General features: G+C 40.6%; 1 protein-coding gene across 3 annotated transcripts in view; it reads right to left on the reverse strand.

Annotated features, from left to right (window-relative positions):
- The window catches only part of TIAM2 (TIAM Rac1 associated GEF 2), a 176,142-nt gene that overhangs the window by 42,326 nt on the left and 114,341 nt on the right, over nucleotides 1-19,475 (reverse strand). For all 3 annotated transcript variants that reach the window (XM_088448965.1, XM_088448967.1, XM_088448966.1), the window contains 2 exons: nucleotides 7,397-7,576; nucleotides 77-145 (listed from right to left, as the gene is read on the reverse strand). In XM_088448965.1, coding sequence (XP_088305091.1) covers nucleotides 77-145; nucleotides 7,397-7,576 — 249 coding nt within the window. The remainder of the gene's footprint in view (nucleotides 1-76; nucleotides 146-7,396; nucleotides 7,577-19,475) is intronic.

Below are 19,475 nucleotides of genomic sequence, written 5' to 3' on the forward strand. Positions count from 1 at the left end.
CGACCGCCTCTGAATGAGGTCCTGAGTTTGGGAACATCTGGACTATACAATGTCCACTAAGATGATGATTAATTACCTCATCTTGAGAAAGGAATATTTCATTTTGCAAAGGTTCCAAGTATAATTCAAAAAGGCAACTTAAATCCTGCAAGAAAAGAAAAATAATAATTTCACATAATTATTCTAAAAAAAAAATATGAAAACAAAGATCAAAACATATAATGAGCAACTTAGCTACTGTAACCTTCATCCAATACATATAATTTGCATCTATTTAATTCAGTAATTACAATAACTATAAATATTATCAGTTAAGTACACAGAACACTGATGCTTGCAACATTCCAAATGTTTCATCAACATAAATGTTTATTCTACAGTATGATAAGTATACACCCATCAACCATTAACATTCAAACCACCTTCCTAATATTGTGTAGGTCCCACTTGTGCTACCAAAACAGATCTGAGCCGTTGAGGCATGGACTCCACAAGACCACTGAAGGTGTCCTTAGCAGTAGATCCTTTAAGTCCTGTAAGTTGACAGGTGGCGTATTCATGGCTCTGACTTTTTCCAGCATAACCCACATATGCTTGATCGTATTGAGATCTGGAGAATTTGGAGGCCAAGTCTACACCTTGAACGCTTTATGTTCCTTTTTGCAGTGCGGCAGGGCGCTTTATCCTGCTCAAAGAGGCCACTGCGATTAGGGAATACTGTTACCATGAAGGGGTGTACTTGGTCTGCAACAATATTTAGGTAGGTGGTTCTTGGCATTCATGTGGATTTTTCTTTGACACATACCAAGGTTTCCCAGCAGAACATTGCCCAGAGCATCACAGTGCCCCTGCCAGCTTACCTGCATCCTGGTCCCATCTTTTCCATTGGTAACCATGCATGCGCACATGGCCGTCCACATGATGTAAAAAAAAAAAAAAAGTGATTCATCAGAGCAGGCCACCTTCTTCCATTTCTCCATGGTCCAGTTCTGATGCTCATGTGCTCATTGTAGGTGACTTCGGCGGTGGACAGGGGCCAACATGGTCACTGTGACTGGTCTATGGCTACGCAGCTCCATATGTAGCACGCTGCGATTCACTGTGTGTTCTGACCCCTTTCTATTATAGCCAGTACTAGCTTTTCAGTCATTTGTGCTACAGTAGTTCCTCTGTGGGATTGGCCAGACAGGCCAGCCTTTGCTCCCCACGTGTATAAATAAAACTTGGGTGCCCTTGACCCTGTAGCAGTTTTACCAGTTGTTTTTCCTAGGACCACTTTTGGTAGGTACTAATCACTGCATACTGGGAACACCCCACAAGATGTGCCATTTTGGAGATGCTCTGACCTAGTCATCTAGCCATCACAATTTGGCCTTCTCAATGTCACTCAGATCCTTATGCTTGCCCATTTTAGCTGCTTCCAACACATTGACTTTAATGGAGCATACACACGGTCAGATGAACGATTGAACGATTTGACCAACGATTTGAACGAGTTTGCAAACGATTTGAACTACGAACGAATTTTGACTGCATTAAAATGACTGAAATCGTCCAAAACTGACTGCAAACACATCAGATGTCAGATATCGTTATCTAACCATCGGGAACGAGCAACGTTCAAACATGTCAGATATGTCAGATTTGAACGATTTTTTAAATTGTTATTGTTCAGATCTGAAGAAAAATCTGACCGTGTGTATGCACCATAAGAACTGACTGTTCACTTGCTGCCTAATACATCCCACCCATTAACAGGTGCTATTTTAATGAGATAATCAATGTTATTCACTTCACCTGTCAGAGGTTTTAATATTATGGCTGATGAGCGTTTATTTCTGTATGTTAACAAAACAGACTAAACTAGAAAAAATTATATTTGAACAATGTAAAGATTAAAGATATATATCAAGATCTTATTTCAACCTCTACCAAAAACCAATCCACCCTGAGCATGTGTATCCCTGTGACGGTGAGAGAAAATGTAACTTGCTAATCAGATCGGTCTTTTAAACCTGATAAAAGATTCACACTTCATTTCCTGACAATATTTGTGTTTTATATTTTGACTACTTTTAATACCCTGGACTGCATGGTGTTCAGAATATATGCATTGGATGCAAGTTTAGAATGTTCTTTTAACTAAGATTAAACCACTACGGAATAGATGTGTATGTATCTGTGTAGTATTAACATAAATGCTTATTCTTTATTTATAAAGCACCAACATAATTCACAACACTAACATTGCGGGACTCTTGACAGAAATAAATATGCAACACTGCCCAAATAAGATTACAATCTGACATGTGTTGGGAATAATCTACTATATAATTCTGAATGTTGTCTGTGTGACATGCGCATGTGAGAGCGTGCACGTGCCCCCTGCTCCTGGCATCCAATGACAGCAAGCAGGGACATAATGCTGCCAGGTATTAACATCTCCCGGTCACCTTCCTATGCATATACATTTTTTACTTGTACAAAAAATAGCCACGGAAATCTTTGCTGGGCGTATCCAGCATGTTTTCCAAACGTGTAGCATGCGCCACCCGTGGTTTGTGGTTATACCCAGTAACAGTATACCAAGCTAACGTTATCCCTGCAGTTTAATTGGATGGATTCAGAAAGGGTGTGAGCAAGAAAATAGAGGAAGAGAGAAAAGAGGGAGAATAATACAGATCATGAGTGACAAAGGCCGGATTAAGGCTTGTGGGTGCCCCAGGCCAACTAAATTGTTGGGGCCCCCTTCAAGCCACACAGCCGAGCTTACCCCCCAAAATCCCCACATGGAGGGCCCCCCACAGGCCACATGAAGATAGGAACAAACACTGACACACAAACAGAATACCCACACATTATATATATATATACATACATACATACACATACATACATACATAAACACACATTAACACATACATACACAGTATACACACTAACACAAATACAAAATAACACACACACTCACTAAAACAGTACACATACACTACCGTTCAAAAGTTTGAGGTCACTTAGAAATTTCCTTTTTTTCTGGAAGAAAAGCACTGTTATTTTTAATGAAGATAACATTAAATTAATCAGAAATACACTCTATACATTGTTAATGTGGTAAATGACTATACTAGCTGCAAACGTCTGATTTTTAAAGGAATATCTAAATAGGTGTATAGAGGCCCATTTCCAGCAACCATCACACCAGTTCTAATGGTACATTGTGTTTGCTAAGCGCGTTAAAAGACTAATGGATGATTAGAAAACTCTTGAAAACCCTTGTGCAATTATGTTAGCACAGCTGAAAACGGGTTTGCTCATTAGAGAAGCTATAAAACTGGCCTTTCTTTGAGCTAGTTGAGTATCTGGAGGATCACATTTGTGGGTTTGATTATACTCTCCAAATGGCCAGAAAAAGAGAACTTTCATGTGAAACTCAACAGTCTATTCTTGTTCTTAGAAATGAAAGCTATTCCATGTGAGAAATTGCCAACAAACTGAACATTTCCTACAACGGTGTGTACTAATCCCTTCAGAGAACAGCACAAACAGGCTCTAACCAGAGTAGAAAGAGAAGTGGAAGGCACCGGTGCACAACTGTGCAAGAAGACTAGTACATTAGAGTCTATAGTTTGAGAAATAGACGCCTCACAAGTCCTCAACTGGCAGCTTCATTAAATGGTACCCGCAACATCTACAGTGAAGAGGCGACTCTGGGATGCTGGCCTTCTAGGCAGAGTGGCAAAGAAAAAGCCATATCTGAGACTGGCCAATAAAAGGAAAAGATTAATATGGGCAAAAGAACACAGACATTGCACAGAGGAAGATTGGAAAAAAAGTGTTATGGACAGACAAATCGAAATTTGAGGTGTTTCAATCACACAGAAGAACATTTGTAAGACGCAGAACAAGTGAAAAGATGGTGTAAGAGTGCCTGACGCCATCTGTCAAGCATGGTAGAGGTAATATGATGGTCTGGGGCTGCTTTGGTGCTGGTAAAGTGGGAGATTTGTACAAGGTAAAAGGGATTTTGAATAAGGAAGGCTATCACTCCATTTTGCAACGCCATGCCATACCCTGTGGACAGTGCTTGATTGGAGCCAATTTCCTCCTACAACAGGACAACGACCCAAAGCACACCTCCAAATTATGCAAGAACTCTTTAGGGAAGAAGCAGGCAGCTGGTATTCTGTCTGCAATGGAATGGCCAGCACAGTCACCAGATCTCAATCCCATTGAGCTGTTGTGGGAGCAGCTTCACCGTATGGTACACAAGAAGTGCCCATCAAGCCAATCCAACTTGTGGAAGGTGCTTCAGGAAGCATGGGATGACATTTTTTCAGATTACCTCAACAAATTAACAGCTAGAATGCCAAAGGTCTGCAATGCTGTAATTGCTGCAAAAGGAGCATTCTTTGACGAAAGCAAAGTTTGAAGGACAAAATTATTATTTCAAATAAAAATCATTATTTATAACCTTGCCAATGTCTTGACTATACGTTCTATTCATTTTGCAACTCATTTGATAAATAAAAGTCAGTTTCATTGTAAAAAACGAAATTGTCTGGGTGACCCCAAACTTTTGAACGGTAGTGTACATACTTACACTTTATGCAAAAGTTGCTGCTGGTACAAGTTGCAAAAGGACAGGGCACCTCCTCGATTCATTAGGACCCACCCCTGTGATGTAATGCAGCAGTTCGCGGGGATATGGGGGCATTGCTTGCCGTATTGACTCCGCCCCCAATGCAGCCAGTGTAGAGGGTGTCAGGGGGTCATGCGCTAGTGTGAATCCGGCCCCTCTCCTGTTAGAAAGTGTATGCTGCTGCATGCAGTAGAACAGCCGTGACTGCAGAGCCTCCACCCGAAAACAGGTGCTGCTAGCACCTGTTTTCGGCAGGGTCACATCGACCCTGTGTGTGGGCCCTGGGACGACCGCCCCTGATGAGTGATAGAAGAGAAAGGAGGGGGAAAGAGAGAGTGGGGGAGAGAGAGAAGCGAAATGACTAGTCCATATTACTAGATGCACAAGGAAGATGAATAACAATTGTAGCTCTTGGTGGAGAAGCTGGTAACTATGAGGCAGGATGAATAGATAGATATAATACGTACTACCTCTATCTCTTTCAGACTCTCCCTATAGCAGTCCCTTCCTGTGTTTTTTCTTCTTTACAGGCGCTTTACGGTAAATTTATTTGGAACCACAAGAGACCTCATATACGTCGAGTTTTCCTCTTTAAGAGTGCTTCAGCGTGTGGTCTAGGTCTCCCCTCATTATTCAAATACTACCAAGCCTCTAGACTCAGCCAATTAGTTGCCTGGCACTCCCCTAAGGGATTCAAATGATGGGTTAATCTTGAATCAGCACTTACTAAAGTCCCCTCGGTCTCTAACTTACCGTGGCTTCCCAGGAAAATCAGGCCTCTATCTATCTCATATGTCTTCTCAGTCTCTCTCTCTCTCTGTTTGGGACTCACTTGACGCCAAGTTCACTTTGCCTACTCACCCATCGCTTCTGACACCCCTCTGGTCTCACCCTCCCTTTCCCCCAGGTCACTCACCCCATATGGCTTCTATATGGTCAGCAGCAGGCATCACCCGCTTTTATCATATCCTAGGAGGCTATGCCCCACAATCTTTTACGGAATTAAGGGAGAAACACTCTCTTCCACAGTCTTGTTTTTATCAGTATCTTCAAATCCGTCACTATTTCTTTGTCCCTTTCTTCTCCAGTTTCATTACAAAACCCCACCGCTATGGAACGTCTTTGTATCTACAGGCCCATGGATAAAGGTATAATTTCTCAAATTTATCACTATCTTAGTCCAGGACTCGCCTTTCCTAGAGACACATGAGCAGTGTTGGGAAATGGATCTAGGTATCTCTCTAGGGGAAGACACATGGGAGGAAATTCGCCTTAATATATCGAAAAGTTCGATCAGCGTATCTATTAAGGAAAATTCTTGTAAGGTCTGCACTCAGTGGTACCTTGTTCCAGAACATCTCCACCAAATATATCCCCACTCCTCGAACCTCTGCTGGAGACAATGTGGACAAATTCGGTTCCTTTTTTCATATCTGGAGGTCCTGTCCACATATTGTCCCTTTCCAGTCCATGGTCTATTTTCTACCTTATCTATGGTCCCCCTTGCTAACCCTCTGACCACTGCCTCGCTTTTTCTGTGTGCCCCAGTCGGTCAACTATCTAAACATGAGAATAAATTGGTCCTACATATCTCCTGTGCTGCCAAGTACCAGTTTGCTGGTTCTTGGAAGCAGCCACACCCCCCAACTCGTCAACAGTTTCTCAATCGCATCTGGTATGTGGCCAAAATGGAATATATAACGAGCCTCCAAAACAACACGGTAGACAAGTTTAATGCAATCTGGACTCCTTGGTACAGCACCCAAGGTGTGTGTCCCCTCCTGGCCTTTCCTAATTCCATGCTTTTTTTTCTATTTATTTATTTATTTTTTCTCCTCCCTTAGCTCCTCAGCCGTCTTCCCTTATTTTTTCTTATTTTTCCTCCAGCTCGCTCCTCCCCCTCCCCCCACTCCCTAATATATGTCATTTTTTTATTTAATCAAATATATATACTTTTTTTTTTCTTTTCGTTACTCCAGACTATTTCTATTTAGTGGCTTTTTCTTATTTTTATTTTCTATTATGACAATAAATTTTAATGCCTGTTAACTCTTTTTTTTCTTGTGATTTGGATGTCTATCCATGTATGTAGATTATTTGTTTACTTTATCCCTTAAAAATTTTCTGGGATTGATTTTCTGTTTTTTTTTTCTGTGTATTTGTTATTGATCTCCCAATAAAATGATGTGATTAAAAAAAAAAAAAAAATGAATACGTACTACCTGTGTGGAGTTTGTATATTCTACCTGTGCTGAAAGGGTTTCCTTTGGGTGCTTCGGTTTCCTACCACACTCCAAAAATATACTGGTAGGTTAAGTAGCTCCAATCAAAAATTAACCCTAGTGCGTATGTGTGTACATGTGGTAGGAAACACAGATTATAAGCTCCATTAGGGCAGGGACTGATGTGAATGGTGCTGTGGAATATGTGTGCGCTGTGGAATATGTGTGCGCTATATAAATAAATTATGATAGATAACACTTGTAATTTTCCTTTGTCTTCAGAATTATTTAAATGTTTTATATTGGTGAGAATATGATCGTGTGACATATAGAGTACAAAGCTAACGTGCAGCCAAGTAACTGCGATCCAAATAATAATAATAAACAATAGCTCTTCGTTATGGCCATAGCTCAGATTAAATAGATTACTTCTGGCTATTGAACTATTGGTGTAGTACAGAGAATGTGCTTGAGATCAGATACAAAGTATAATGTATGTATTTACTGATCAACATATACCCAAAGATTATTTCACCTTAACATAGGATTTTTCAGTGTCAACGAGTTCTTGAATAACTTTCCGGAGCCTATCTGCATCTGACAAATGTCGAGCCAGTGGTCTCCGTGGTGGGTCTGAGCTTTCACTTTGCCCATCCATCATCTCTTGATTTACTTCCTGCATACTTCGACACAATGCAGTGATCTGGTCAGCACTCTGAAAATTTAAACAAGAGTAGTAAGATTTATCAAGTTCCAATAAATAAAAAAACATCAGTAAGTCAATAAGAGACTGCTAAATTAGTGAAAACAGATGAGTGACATAAATATGTCCTTTATATATTTTTGGGATTAAAAAAAAAAAAAAAAATCATACAGCTTCTAAATATTAAAAAAAACGGCCAAATAAAAAAAATTAATGAGCCCAACTTATATTTTATGGTATGGTCCATGCTTAAAGATTACCAGGTGATGTGGCTATAATAAAAACAAATATATATATATATATATATATATATATATATATATATATATATACACACACACATACACTTCTCTCATCCAGATGCATTACTTGCTCCCCTGCATGGTTACAGGTCCTTTTTTTTCAGGTTGCACCCACTCTGTGGAATGCCCTCTCACACACAATAATATTTTCCACTAGTCTCCAAATTTTCAAGCAGTCCCTGAAAACTCACATACTTACATCTGCAATCTGGCTGCACCAATATGCAATATGTAGCACCTATCCTTGTGTATCAATGCCTATTTCCCTATAGATTGTACGCTTGTGAGCAGGGCCCTCTTACCTCTATGTCTGTCTGTTATTACCCAGTTTTGTTTTATTAATGTTGTTTCCAATTGTAAAGTGCAACTGAATATGCTGTGCTATATAAGAAACCAATAATAATAATAAAAATAATAGTTATAGTAAAAAGCAACCTTTGGTCCAACTTAGTTTTCCTTCCAAATTATAAAATTTTCTATTTATAAAACCTAAAAAGCGCATTTTGAGCATACATGTGACTATAAAAAGCACGTGGAAAAGTAATATAACTGGCTAATATATATATATATTTTTTTTTAAACTAAAATTTTTTAAATAGTTATGTTATAATAATTATTTTAAACATATTCAATATATTTGTTTAACAAATAGGCAGATTAGATAGATAAAAATGTTGAGTAGTATTTTTTTTTTATACTGTATAAAACCAGAAACTTAAAAAAGCACTCTGTAGTTGCACTTCTGGCAGGACTTCACAGTCCTGCAAGAAAAGATGCCAACAGATTGCCCATCATTGTTGACTGGAATAGGCAGAAAGACTAGTGAAGATGCATGGCCACATGAGAAGAAAAGCCTGGGGGGGTTGGTTGATGTAGAGGGGCTAATCAGGTGAAACGCATTGATTACGGAGTGAATCAAGCTCAGAAGATCCGTTCACTGTCAAGGATAGATGGCACATGGGCAGTGTCTGCCAGCAGACCTTCAGCACACCACTTACATTCCGGTAGGAGGACACACGAGACCGGAGCAACCATAAAAGGAACAGCCCACAATGCGGACCTACCACCCATGTAAGGGTGCACTCAAAGACAGCATACAAGGCAGCTCTATAATCTTCAATCATTAGAGATTTTTAACTCTAACCACAAGGATTGGGACTCAACCCCAAGTCCATTACCAATATTGGCCCACTTGCACAGGATAATATACCACACAAAATACCTCTATAGAAAGGATGGGTACGAGATGCCGGCGTTCGGGATCATGACGCCGGCATCCCAACAGGGTTAGGATACCAACAGCTGTCAGTTGGTATTCTAACCCCCCCCTTAGCATAACCCTCCCTTCGCTGTGCCTAAACCTATCCTCCCCCTTAGTACCTACTGCTAACCTCCCCCTTCCCGCACCCTAAACATAACCCTCCTCCTAGTTCCTAACCCCGTTACTTATCTTCGGGATTCCGGCACCAGGATTCTGACAGGTGTCGGGATACCGGCATTCTGAACGCCAGAATCCCATCTGCCGGGATATTGAGCGTATCCCTATAAGTGACTAAAACACTGCTTGTGTATCACTTCTTTCCCAACCATTAACCCCATAACATATGGTACGGCAAGCAAATACTGGTGTTACTCTTTCTGGACATTTTAATTACATCGGAGTACCACCTATCTTTTTTTATGTTTTCTATATGTTGGTTTGTCACGGTAGATTGTCAATTTGTATACTGGTATTAAGAACACACATTTAATATTTTAGAATACATTTTATACCATTTATTTGTACATTGATATGGTCATTAATAAAATTGTGATACTCCATGTTATGGTGCATTTAGTCCTAGATCATCAATAGGACGTGCATTGTCAGTTTATGGTGTATATACAGTAGAAATTTGCCCACCCAGTTGAGATGTCAGTCACTAGTGGTTCCTGCAGCAAGTGTACAGGTGTCAGGTGTGTCTGCCATATACACAGCCAGATGTGCCAGTATGGTAAGTGGTTGTATGTATAAGCATACACCGTAGAATTGCGCCTGTATGTGCTTATGGGTATATGAAATAATCCGTAAAAAAAGAGTAGTAAATAAGGATATACTAGGTTTGTGAATATAGTTTATAAAGAGAACTCAGTATATACAAATAACTAAATTATTTTTTTATTTTTTTCCTCATATAACCATAAGCACATACAGGCATACAACCACTTACCATAGATTAATTAGAGAAAAAAAGGGGATTCTCTCTCTAGAACTTTGTTGCGCCCCCCCCCCCCCCAGATAATTAATTTCAAAGTGACAACCAAAGTTTGTGCCCGGTAAAAAAACCCTCCTTCATATTTATATTGAAAGATGTGCCAATATATCTGCAAGATATATCGGCATCGGCCGTGCTGCACAGCAGATGTGATATGTCTGTGTGATGTCGTTCAGACATCACTCAGACATATGTACACCCCCGCCGATGCACTACAGATATATCACCCGTTCGATGGAATGGGCGATATATATTTGTCAGTTTAAACCCAGCATTACTCAGCCGTTTGTTGATATCATTGATAAATCATGTCTATGCCCATTTGTTCGTCCCAATAACCAGCATAAATGCCGCACCCAGTGTAAATGCTGCATAAGGGCAACTTTTTACTGGTCAGTTTACCCAATAAAATACGGTACGATTAGCACAAACCTTGTTGCAGAGATGTTCTGCAATAATGTCTTTACTATATTTGCAATTTGTATCTGATGCAACAAACTACATTTGTGTATTGATTGCAAGTCTGATTTGTCACTTTTTTGGGCCTTTTTGTATCTGTGTGGCATGCAATTTGGAAACAATATGTATCCATCATTAAACTTAAATTTTGGAAAAAACATTGCACTCATTAAGTGCAATTTGACAAAGATGCATCAAGCTCGGACTCATTTGAACTGCCATATAATAAAGCAACAATTACTAGTGTAGCTAGCTCCATAGGACTACATGAGATTTAACTTGTTAGTAATAATTTGTTGCATCTAGAAAATCACTGGTGTAGCTTATCTTTAATAATCACAGCAACAGGCTTATAAAGAAAATGTTAGTATACACATATGCTCTAACCCACTAGGTACTATGTGGACAGCCATTTTGTAATGCAAGCCATTTATTCCTAAAATATGCTGATGATTACTTAATTAAAATTGCAAAAGGTCTTACATTACGTATTCACAATCCCTGTCTAAACAAAAAATAAAATATGTGCATTATAAAAGATACACAGAATAGTATAACAGTTATCATGAGGTAAACAGGCAGGTGGTTTTATATTCAAGTGTTCGTCTACATTTGTCATTTTTATCCTGTTGGGACACAGTATACGAATGAAAGAACACGTCACAGCTTCTACTTTACACTAATCAGCCGATTGGTTAGGCACACTCTAGGACATAGCTTGTGACTAAACAAATGGATTAAAAGCTTTCACCAACGATCAAATATATACACCGATCCACTAATGTCAAGGTTATTAAATTTTTTATCTGTTCTCCATTATATCTCTCACACAGGAGATGGAGAACACAGTTTATTCATAAAATTGTCCACAAGGACACAATTTAACTAAATACTGCATACAGATACACTGTGTAAAGAAATTGCACAAGTCTGATTAATACATGCCTGTACTGATGCAAATATGGCCACTGTCTGTTGCTCTGATTTTAATGGTCATGTTATCATACCTCCCAACAGAGGTCTCCAAAGAAACAACACACATTTCCAGATAAATCCAATGTTTTATGCCACACATCATAGAGGCACCTGCCTCCATGGAAAGCGTCAATGGAAGAGGCACCTGCCTCCATGGTAAGCGTCAATGGAAGAGGCACCTGCCTCCATGGTAAGCGTCAATGGAAGAGGCACCTGCCTCCATGGTAAGAGTCAATGGAAGAGGCACCTGCCTCCATGGTAAGCGTCAATGGAAGAGGCACCTGCCTCCATGGTAAGAGTCAATGGAAGAGGCACCTGCCTCCATGGTAAGCGTCAATGGAAGAGGCACCTGCCTCCATGGTAAGTCAATGGAAGAGGCACCTGCCTCCATGGTAAGCGTCAATGGAAGAGGCACCTGCCTCCATGGTAAGAGTCAATGGAAGAGGCACCTGCCTCCATGATAAGCGTCAATGGAAGAGGCACCTGCCTCCATGGTAAGCGTCAATGGAAGAGGCACCTGCCTCCATGGTAAGCGTCAATGGAAGAGGCACCTGCCTCCATGGTAAGCGTCAATGGAAGAGGCACCTGCCTCCATGGTAAGCGTCAATGGAATCACAAATCAGGATGAAAGTGCTGACTGCAGGATGATGTTACAGTTAGGAGATATGTCAATGCTGCCAGATTATGTGCCTTTTACCCTAAAAGATGAACCTGTAATAGATTTACCATAAAATCGTATGTAGGTCTCTCTAGCAAGCTTTAAAAACTTTAATGCACTATGAATTTCAAAATTAACAAACCAAGATTGACTCTAAAATGCAAAGTGGAATATAGCACTGAAAATAAAAGCCATAAAAATAAAACCTAATGTAGGAATTAACAAAAATTTGCAATTGCTCCTGTGCCCCCCTATCATTGTGCTCCCCCTTATAATTGTTATCCAATGCCCCCCGAACTGTATAATCACTCCATCTAGACAAACTGTTGTAGATCAACCTTTGGCTTAGATAACGGATATTGGGGATGAGAATAGAAAAAAAAATAGTGAATTAATTGTACAACTTGCAAAGAGCATAAATGTAATGGAATTATTGCCCGTTATCCATTTTCTGCAACAATAAATTAAAAAGAACCAGTTATCTGCTCCATTAATCTAGTCCAGGCCTGGCCAACCTGTGGCTCTCCAGCTGTTGTGAAACTACAAGTCCTAACATGCCTTGCCAGAGTTTTAGCATTCCCTAATAGCAAAACTGTGGCAATGCATGCTGGGACTTGTAGTTTCACAACAGCTGGAGAGCCACAGATTGGCCGGGCCTGATCTAGTCTCTCTTTCATTTACAACTTTGGTTTATATTCACAGAAAGTTTGAGCACATCTAAAGCGTAATTAATAGATTTCAAGTAGAAAAATCACTGTAGGTGAAGATGCACAATGACAACACAGCTGGAATGCACAGTGCTAAAGTGCAGTGCACTCACCGTACATTTTAATCCACTTTCTGAAGATTTAATGAGCTCTCGAAAGGCAGAAAAGAAAAATCTCACACATTGCAAAGACTTGTTCAATTCAAATATAATACTACATTTGACCACTTATCTGCTTGACCTTACAAAAGAATACAGAGTAATTATCCATGTTCTTTTCGGCTAAATTCTTCAGGCAAGCAGACTGGCACAGACTTTTCAAAGGACAAAACATATTTCATTTAGCTATAGTATAAGATTAGAAAGCACACGTGTAGGTTAGCAGGCATTTTCCTAAACCTTGTACTATTAACAGAGGAATATAATATTGTAATAGTTATTGATAAAACTTTACTAGGCTGGAACAAAGAATTAGAACAAAGTACTAGCAGAAGTAGAAAAATAAAATACTAGGATTTCATTATTTTGACAGTGCTGGCAACTATAGCTGTAAAATATCATAGTGCAGTCTTGTATAACGTTTCCAGGCAGTCTTCATTGGATGCAATTTTAAAACACAAACCACATTATTTATCAATCTACATTATGTGTAAATTTGCATCAGTCTATGAGATATAGTGGACGGCTGGTTTGGAAACCAAACTTCATGCACATTGTTAGCACCGAATGTACACTATGTAGACAAAAGTGATTGGACAACACAGCTCAAGCGAAATGCATACCATTGCACATAAGTTCCAAATGGCCACTAATGTGGCAGTTTCGACAAGGACACTTTGTAGGGAGGCCCATGCACTTGCAGTTCTATGGAAACAACAAATGTTTTTATCAGGAGGACAATGTCACCTGTAATGTTTCCAGGGCGACGCTGGACTGGTATACAGAAAATCCAGTAACCCAGATCGACTGGCCAGCTCAGAGTCCAGATCTTAACCCCAATGAGAACCTCTGGGACGAATTGGAGCAACGGGTGTGTTCCAGGCCAACTCAACCTTCTTCAGTGTCGCAGCTGGTCACTGTACTTAAGGTGGAATGGCAAATCATACTGCCTGCTGTTGTCCAGGAACTTGTGAACAGTTTGCCAAGAAGGGAGTCTGCAGTAATCACTACTCGTGGTAGACCTACAAAGTACTGACATAAATAAAATCTTGTTGACCTACTTGCTGTCAGTGTCCAATCACTTTTGTTTCCATAGGGTAGTAATTAAACCAAAGTCCTTTGGACCCACAATAAGAGTGTCAATTTTGTCACATTGCCTACGCAAACAATTAGTCACCGTGATTGGAGTTGAGATTTTATACTTTGACACCTTTCTCCAATCACTCTCCCCCAAGTGTCTTCTACCCGCGCCCCTCTTGTTCTCGCCTATTTCGTTTCTCCCCATTGTTTTCTCTATCCCTGTTCTCTATTTTGCCGTTTCCTTCCTTTCTTTTCACACTACTGATTGGATCTAAGATCGGCACTCATTTTCTGCTACCATTACACCCAATCTGAGTAGCTCCATCTCCCCTGTGCCCTATACTCAAGGCCCTTACAGAAAGTTTCTGATACAACTATAATGGTAAGATAGACTACTTGCAATGAGAGCAGGGCATTCTAAGGATGTCTTTCCAAGGATAGAGTGTTATAACTGGAGTTTAAATCCCATCTCTCCTTTCTTCATAGGTAAAACCACCTTCACCTTATACATCTGAGGTGTTCCCTCTCTCTGGCTACACTTTTCACATACCAAGAAAGTTTGTCTGTCTGCAACCATGATCCTGTCTCCAACGTAACACTGATCAAACATACAAAACTGGATCACGCGGATGGGGCAAGTTACCCCGGGGCCCCCTCCAATACTTTAAACAGCAGGAGGGAGGTGGAGTCCGAGCTGGGGGCAAGGCTACACGGTACTGTACATTCAGTGCCTGCAGCATGGGAGAGAGGAGGGGAGGAGACCTGACTATCTAGCAGCCAACTTATATGGTAAGCTTGACTCAGGGAGGGGGCACTATAAGTATGTATGCATGGGACTATGTATGTGTATAAATGTGTGACTATGTATGCATGTATGAATGTGTGGGATTAAGTGTAGCTGTATTGTGTTGTGTATAGTTGTGACTATGTAAGTGTATGTGTGTGACTGTATATGTTTTGCCATGGCCAAAAGTTTTGAGAATGACACAAGTATTGGTTTTCACAAACTTTGTGCTTCAGTGTTTTTAGACCTTTTTGTCAGATGTTACTAGGGTATACTGAAGTAAAATTACAAGCATTTGAAAAGGCTTTTATTGACAATTACATTAAGTTTATGCAAAGAGTCAATATTTGTTGACCCTTCTTTTTCAAGACCTCTACATTTCGCCCTGGCATGCTGTCAAACAAATTCTGGGCCACATACTGACTGATGGCCGCCCATTCTTGCCTAATATATGCTTGGAGTTTGTCAGAATTTGTGGGTTTTTGTTCGTCCACCTGCCTCTTGAGGATTGACCACAAGTTCTCAATGGGATTAAGGTCTGGGGAGTTTCCTGGCCATGGACCCAAAATTGTGATGTTTTGTTCCCCGAGCCTCTTAGTTATCACTTTTGTCTTATGCTGGAAAAGGCATTGTTCATCACCAAACTGTTCTTGGATGGTTGGGAGAAGTTGCTCTTGGAGGATGTTTTGGTACCATTCTTTATTCATGGCTGTGTTCTTAGGCAAAATTGTGAGTGCGCCCACTCCCTTGGTTGAGACGCAACCCCACACATGAATGGTCTCAGAACTTGCTAACCTGAGGATACGTAGGGCATCGCAGTAGCTAATTTATGTACGCCCCTGTAGCGGCGTTCAAACGCACTGGCATGTCTGCATTTCACCAACCATCCCCCCCATCACCACCCCCAAACGGTACTTCCCATCAATCACTCTGCGATGGGTCTGCATAGTCACTGCGATAGTCATCCCGATCGCAGTGGAGTCTTCGCGCACTGCAATTCATATGCATGCACAGAACACAACAGTCGGCCGTCTGCGTGCGTAATCACACTTGTGATCCATGCTGAATGAGGCCCAAGATGAACAGTGGTTCAGAGATTGAGTGAATTACCAGACGTTACTTATTTGGTCACATAGCAAATAGCCCAAACAACATTATCTCAATATGCCCAATATTTCACATTTAAGGCCAATGTAAATGACAATTTGTTATAGTAGAAAATACTGTTTATACAATAGCAAATTGACCTAAACTCAAAAATCAAAATGACAAGAGATTGGTTTTAAAGCTATTTAATTGGGATTAGAGAAGGGAAACCTCTTATTAACTTTTATCATAAATTAATTTAATGCAATTGTGCATTGTAGTAACAATAACAAAACATTAATGTGATTATCTACTTAAATATACCCACTGCTAGAAGTTAGCAGTAATACATAAGCTCTTTATAAAAAGGATCTATTATTTCCCGATTAGGTAAAGTATTTATAACACACTGTGTTTTCTCTGTGAAAGCTTATTTTGTACCTGCCAATTACAAAGTATTCCTTCAACGGTGCTTCATACTCCTCTCATTTTCTACACATCTCCAGTTCTTAATAAGAAGTATAGAAACAAAATATGTAACAAATAGGAAATCTTTATATAACTGATATCCTTGGTCATACAGTGCTCTATAATGGTTAATTCTTTGATGGCGTAGTAAAGATAGAACTGGAAACTATACTACAAAAACAATATTAGTATTCCTTGATCCAATGGATAATTGTACTAAAGACACTTATATTTTGAACAATCTGATATAGAGAATAATGCTGGCACCAACCTTTCTTAGAAAAGATGTAGATTAGTAATTAAGCACCCTCAATTGTGTCAATGCTAGTTTGGAATTACAATATATATGATTGCCTTCGTGTTGCTATGGGAGGTCTCTTAAATTCAATATTTTCATAAATCTAGAAATGTCAAATATTGATATTCAGCAACATGCATAACAGCCCTTACCAGAAAACAGAATGCTGGATCATCTGTACAGCTAAAGCAAGAGGAAATATCCTTGAGAGTGGACTTCAAGGCTGTCTTCATTGCTAGAATAGCTAATTGTAAAGGGAGAATTTTTTCCTCCATTTCATCAAAAGAAAATATATCCACAATATGACTTGCTTTTGAGGTCCCCTTGCTCAGCCATAGAAAATAGAAAATATCTGCTCTATACTCTACAGTACACTTAATCCAGATTAGACAGGAGAGTGTACAAGGACCCCTCCTGAATCGTACGGTTGCGTTTACTAATTAAGCTAGGATTATTTGCTTGACGTCGCCCATATGTCAACTTGAAGTTGTTTTGTGGACATCCTCCTTGTCATCATTGTTAACATGCTCCAGAAATAGTGTAATATGTGCTCATCCATGCCTTTCCCACTTACATTTTGACGAATGTCTGCTGAAATATTTAGCAAAGTGGAGACATTTGTTTAGCTTCTGCTGTCAAAAACTGGACAGCTCAATAAACAGAATGATTACATATATAATGTATGGTGAGTGACCTAATTAGAAATAAACTACAGAATGTATTCGGGGGAAAATAGTTTAATATATGGGAAAAAAAAGGAGATTTATGTGCTTACCTGTTAAATCCTTTTCTTCGATTCCATAGGGGACACAGGTTTTATGCTGGGTATAGGTTGGGGGGTTGGAGTCTGGGCACTTGTTGAGCACAGCACATACTCCCCACTCCCCCCTCCCCCTATACTCCAGCCACAGGCACCTCAGTTTAGTTAACACGCCTAAAGGCAGGGGAGAGAAGGAGTAGAAGGAAGATCGGCACGCACTGAGGTCCATACACACACAAGAAATGTGAATCGGAGAACCGGAAGCAGAGCAAAGGCCCGGCAGGTCAGGTGCGTCAGGGTGGGCGTCCTGTGTCCCCTATGGAATCGCAGAAAAGGATTTAACAGGTAAGCACATAAATCTCATTTTCTACTTCCTCTATAGGGGACACAGGCTTTCGTCCCAAAGCTATTCCCCTAAGGGAGGGGACGCTCCTGGGCTGCGCCAAAAAGTCTTCGCCCAAAAGCCACATCAGGGGAGGCGAAGGTGTCAAAAGAATACAACTTTAGAAACGTATCGGCAGAGGACCACGTGGTCGCTTTACACAGCTGCTCCGCAGAAGCGCCACGTCGTATTGCCCATGAAGTTCCCACCGACCGGGTTGAATGAGTCCAGTGCTGGAATATCCGCCAGCCCCGTTTGCGAAAATCATACAGGACAAAGAGAGAATCTGTCCTACGCAAGTCCTCTGTCCTGACCACCCAAATCCGGAGAGCTCGCACGACATCCAAAGAGGCCTCCTCCGGGGAGGAATCTAGAAAGAAGGACCCACAATCTGTTAATTGATGTGGAACCTAGAAACCACCTTATGAAGGTAGCCTAGTTGTGTTGAAAGAACAGCTCTGTCCTGGTGAAACATTAGAAACGGAGACCGACAATACAATGCGCTCAAGTCCGACACCCATCGGGCAGAGGCTATGGCAAGGAGGAAGACAGTCAATGGATAAAAAGAAGTTATACGCTTAGAACAAGGAATGCCTATTAGGGTGGGACCAGGCCTCAGCCAAAAGGTCCTCAAGCTGTGCAGAAGAAAGAAGTTCCACAAATGCCTTCTATTGACATTTGAATACTGAAGAATTGGACATATAGGAGATGGATCCACATCCTTGATAAGGAAAACTGTCTTATCAAGGAAACTGTGTCTACTTGAGGCTGGGAATCTTCCGGAATAGGAGGATGATTCCACATCGGAAGCTACAGATACATGTTCTTCATGATCTGAAGAAACTTCAGAGTCTGACAAGTGTACAGAAGTCCCTTTTAGAGGGTCTACGCTTAGAAGGATGTTCTCTGTCCAGCATCTGTTTGAAAGGTTCTGACACTTGCGCTAAACCCTGAACAGACTGTGCAAAAGACTACATCCAAGGAGGCTCTATGGCAGAAGACAGCAAAGGGGACGGCAGCACATGGTGGCCACACTTGAAGGGACAGCGGCCGAGGGAGCTGAAAGCCTATCCACTACCTTTAACATTACCTGGGATAGCGAGGCAATCCTAGAAAGGTTCTTGGGTAGCGGGTGAAGCCGAAGGACCCGCCTGCTATGAGGTTGTAAAACAGCGAGTACAAAGACCATCGTGGTCCGGAACCTGTGAAGAGAACACAGCAGCACAAGCCCTGCAATTACCCAGTACCGAAGAACCCGCCTCCTTGGGAACGTTGCCCCTGGAAGATATAGTACAGCAATCCAGGAGAACCCCACACACCAGAACAAGAGACCATTATGTGCGACACAGGATAGAGCAATTAATGTAAATGCACTACAAACAGAAATGTAAGTGGGGCTATGCAGAGACTGAGACTTAGCAAAGTACAATAAATAGTCACACACACACAGACACATTCAATGCAATAATAAAGGCAAAATTTAAGGCAATAAATGCTCAACAAACCACCCCATGAGGGGGGAAAGGAGCTAAATGTATA

This window comes from Taudactylus pleione, unplaced genomic scaffold (assembly GCF_031769625.1).
Source record: "Taudactylus pleione unplaced genomic scaffold, aTauple2 ptg000473l, whole genome shotgun sequence".
NCBI lineage: Eukaryota > Metazoa > Chordata > Amphibia > Anura > Myobatrachidae > Taudactylus > Taudactylus pleione.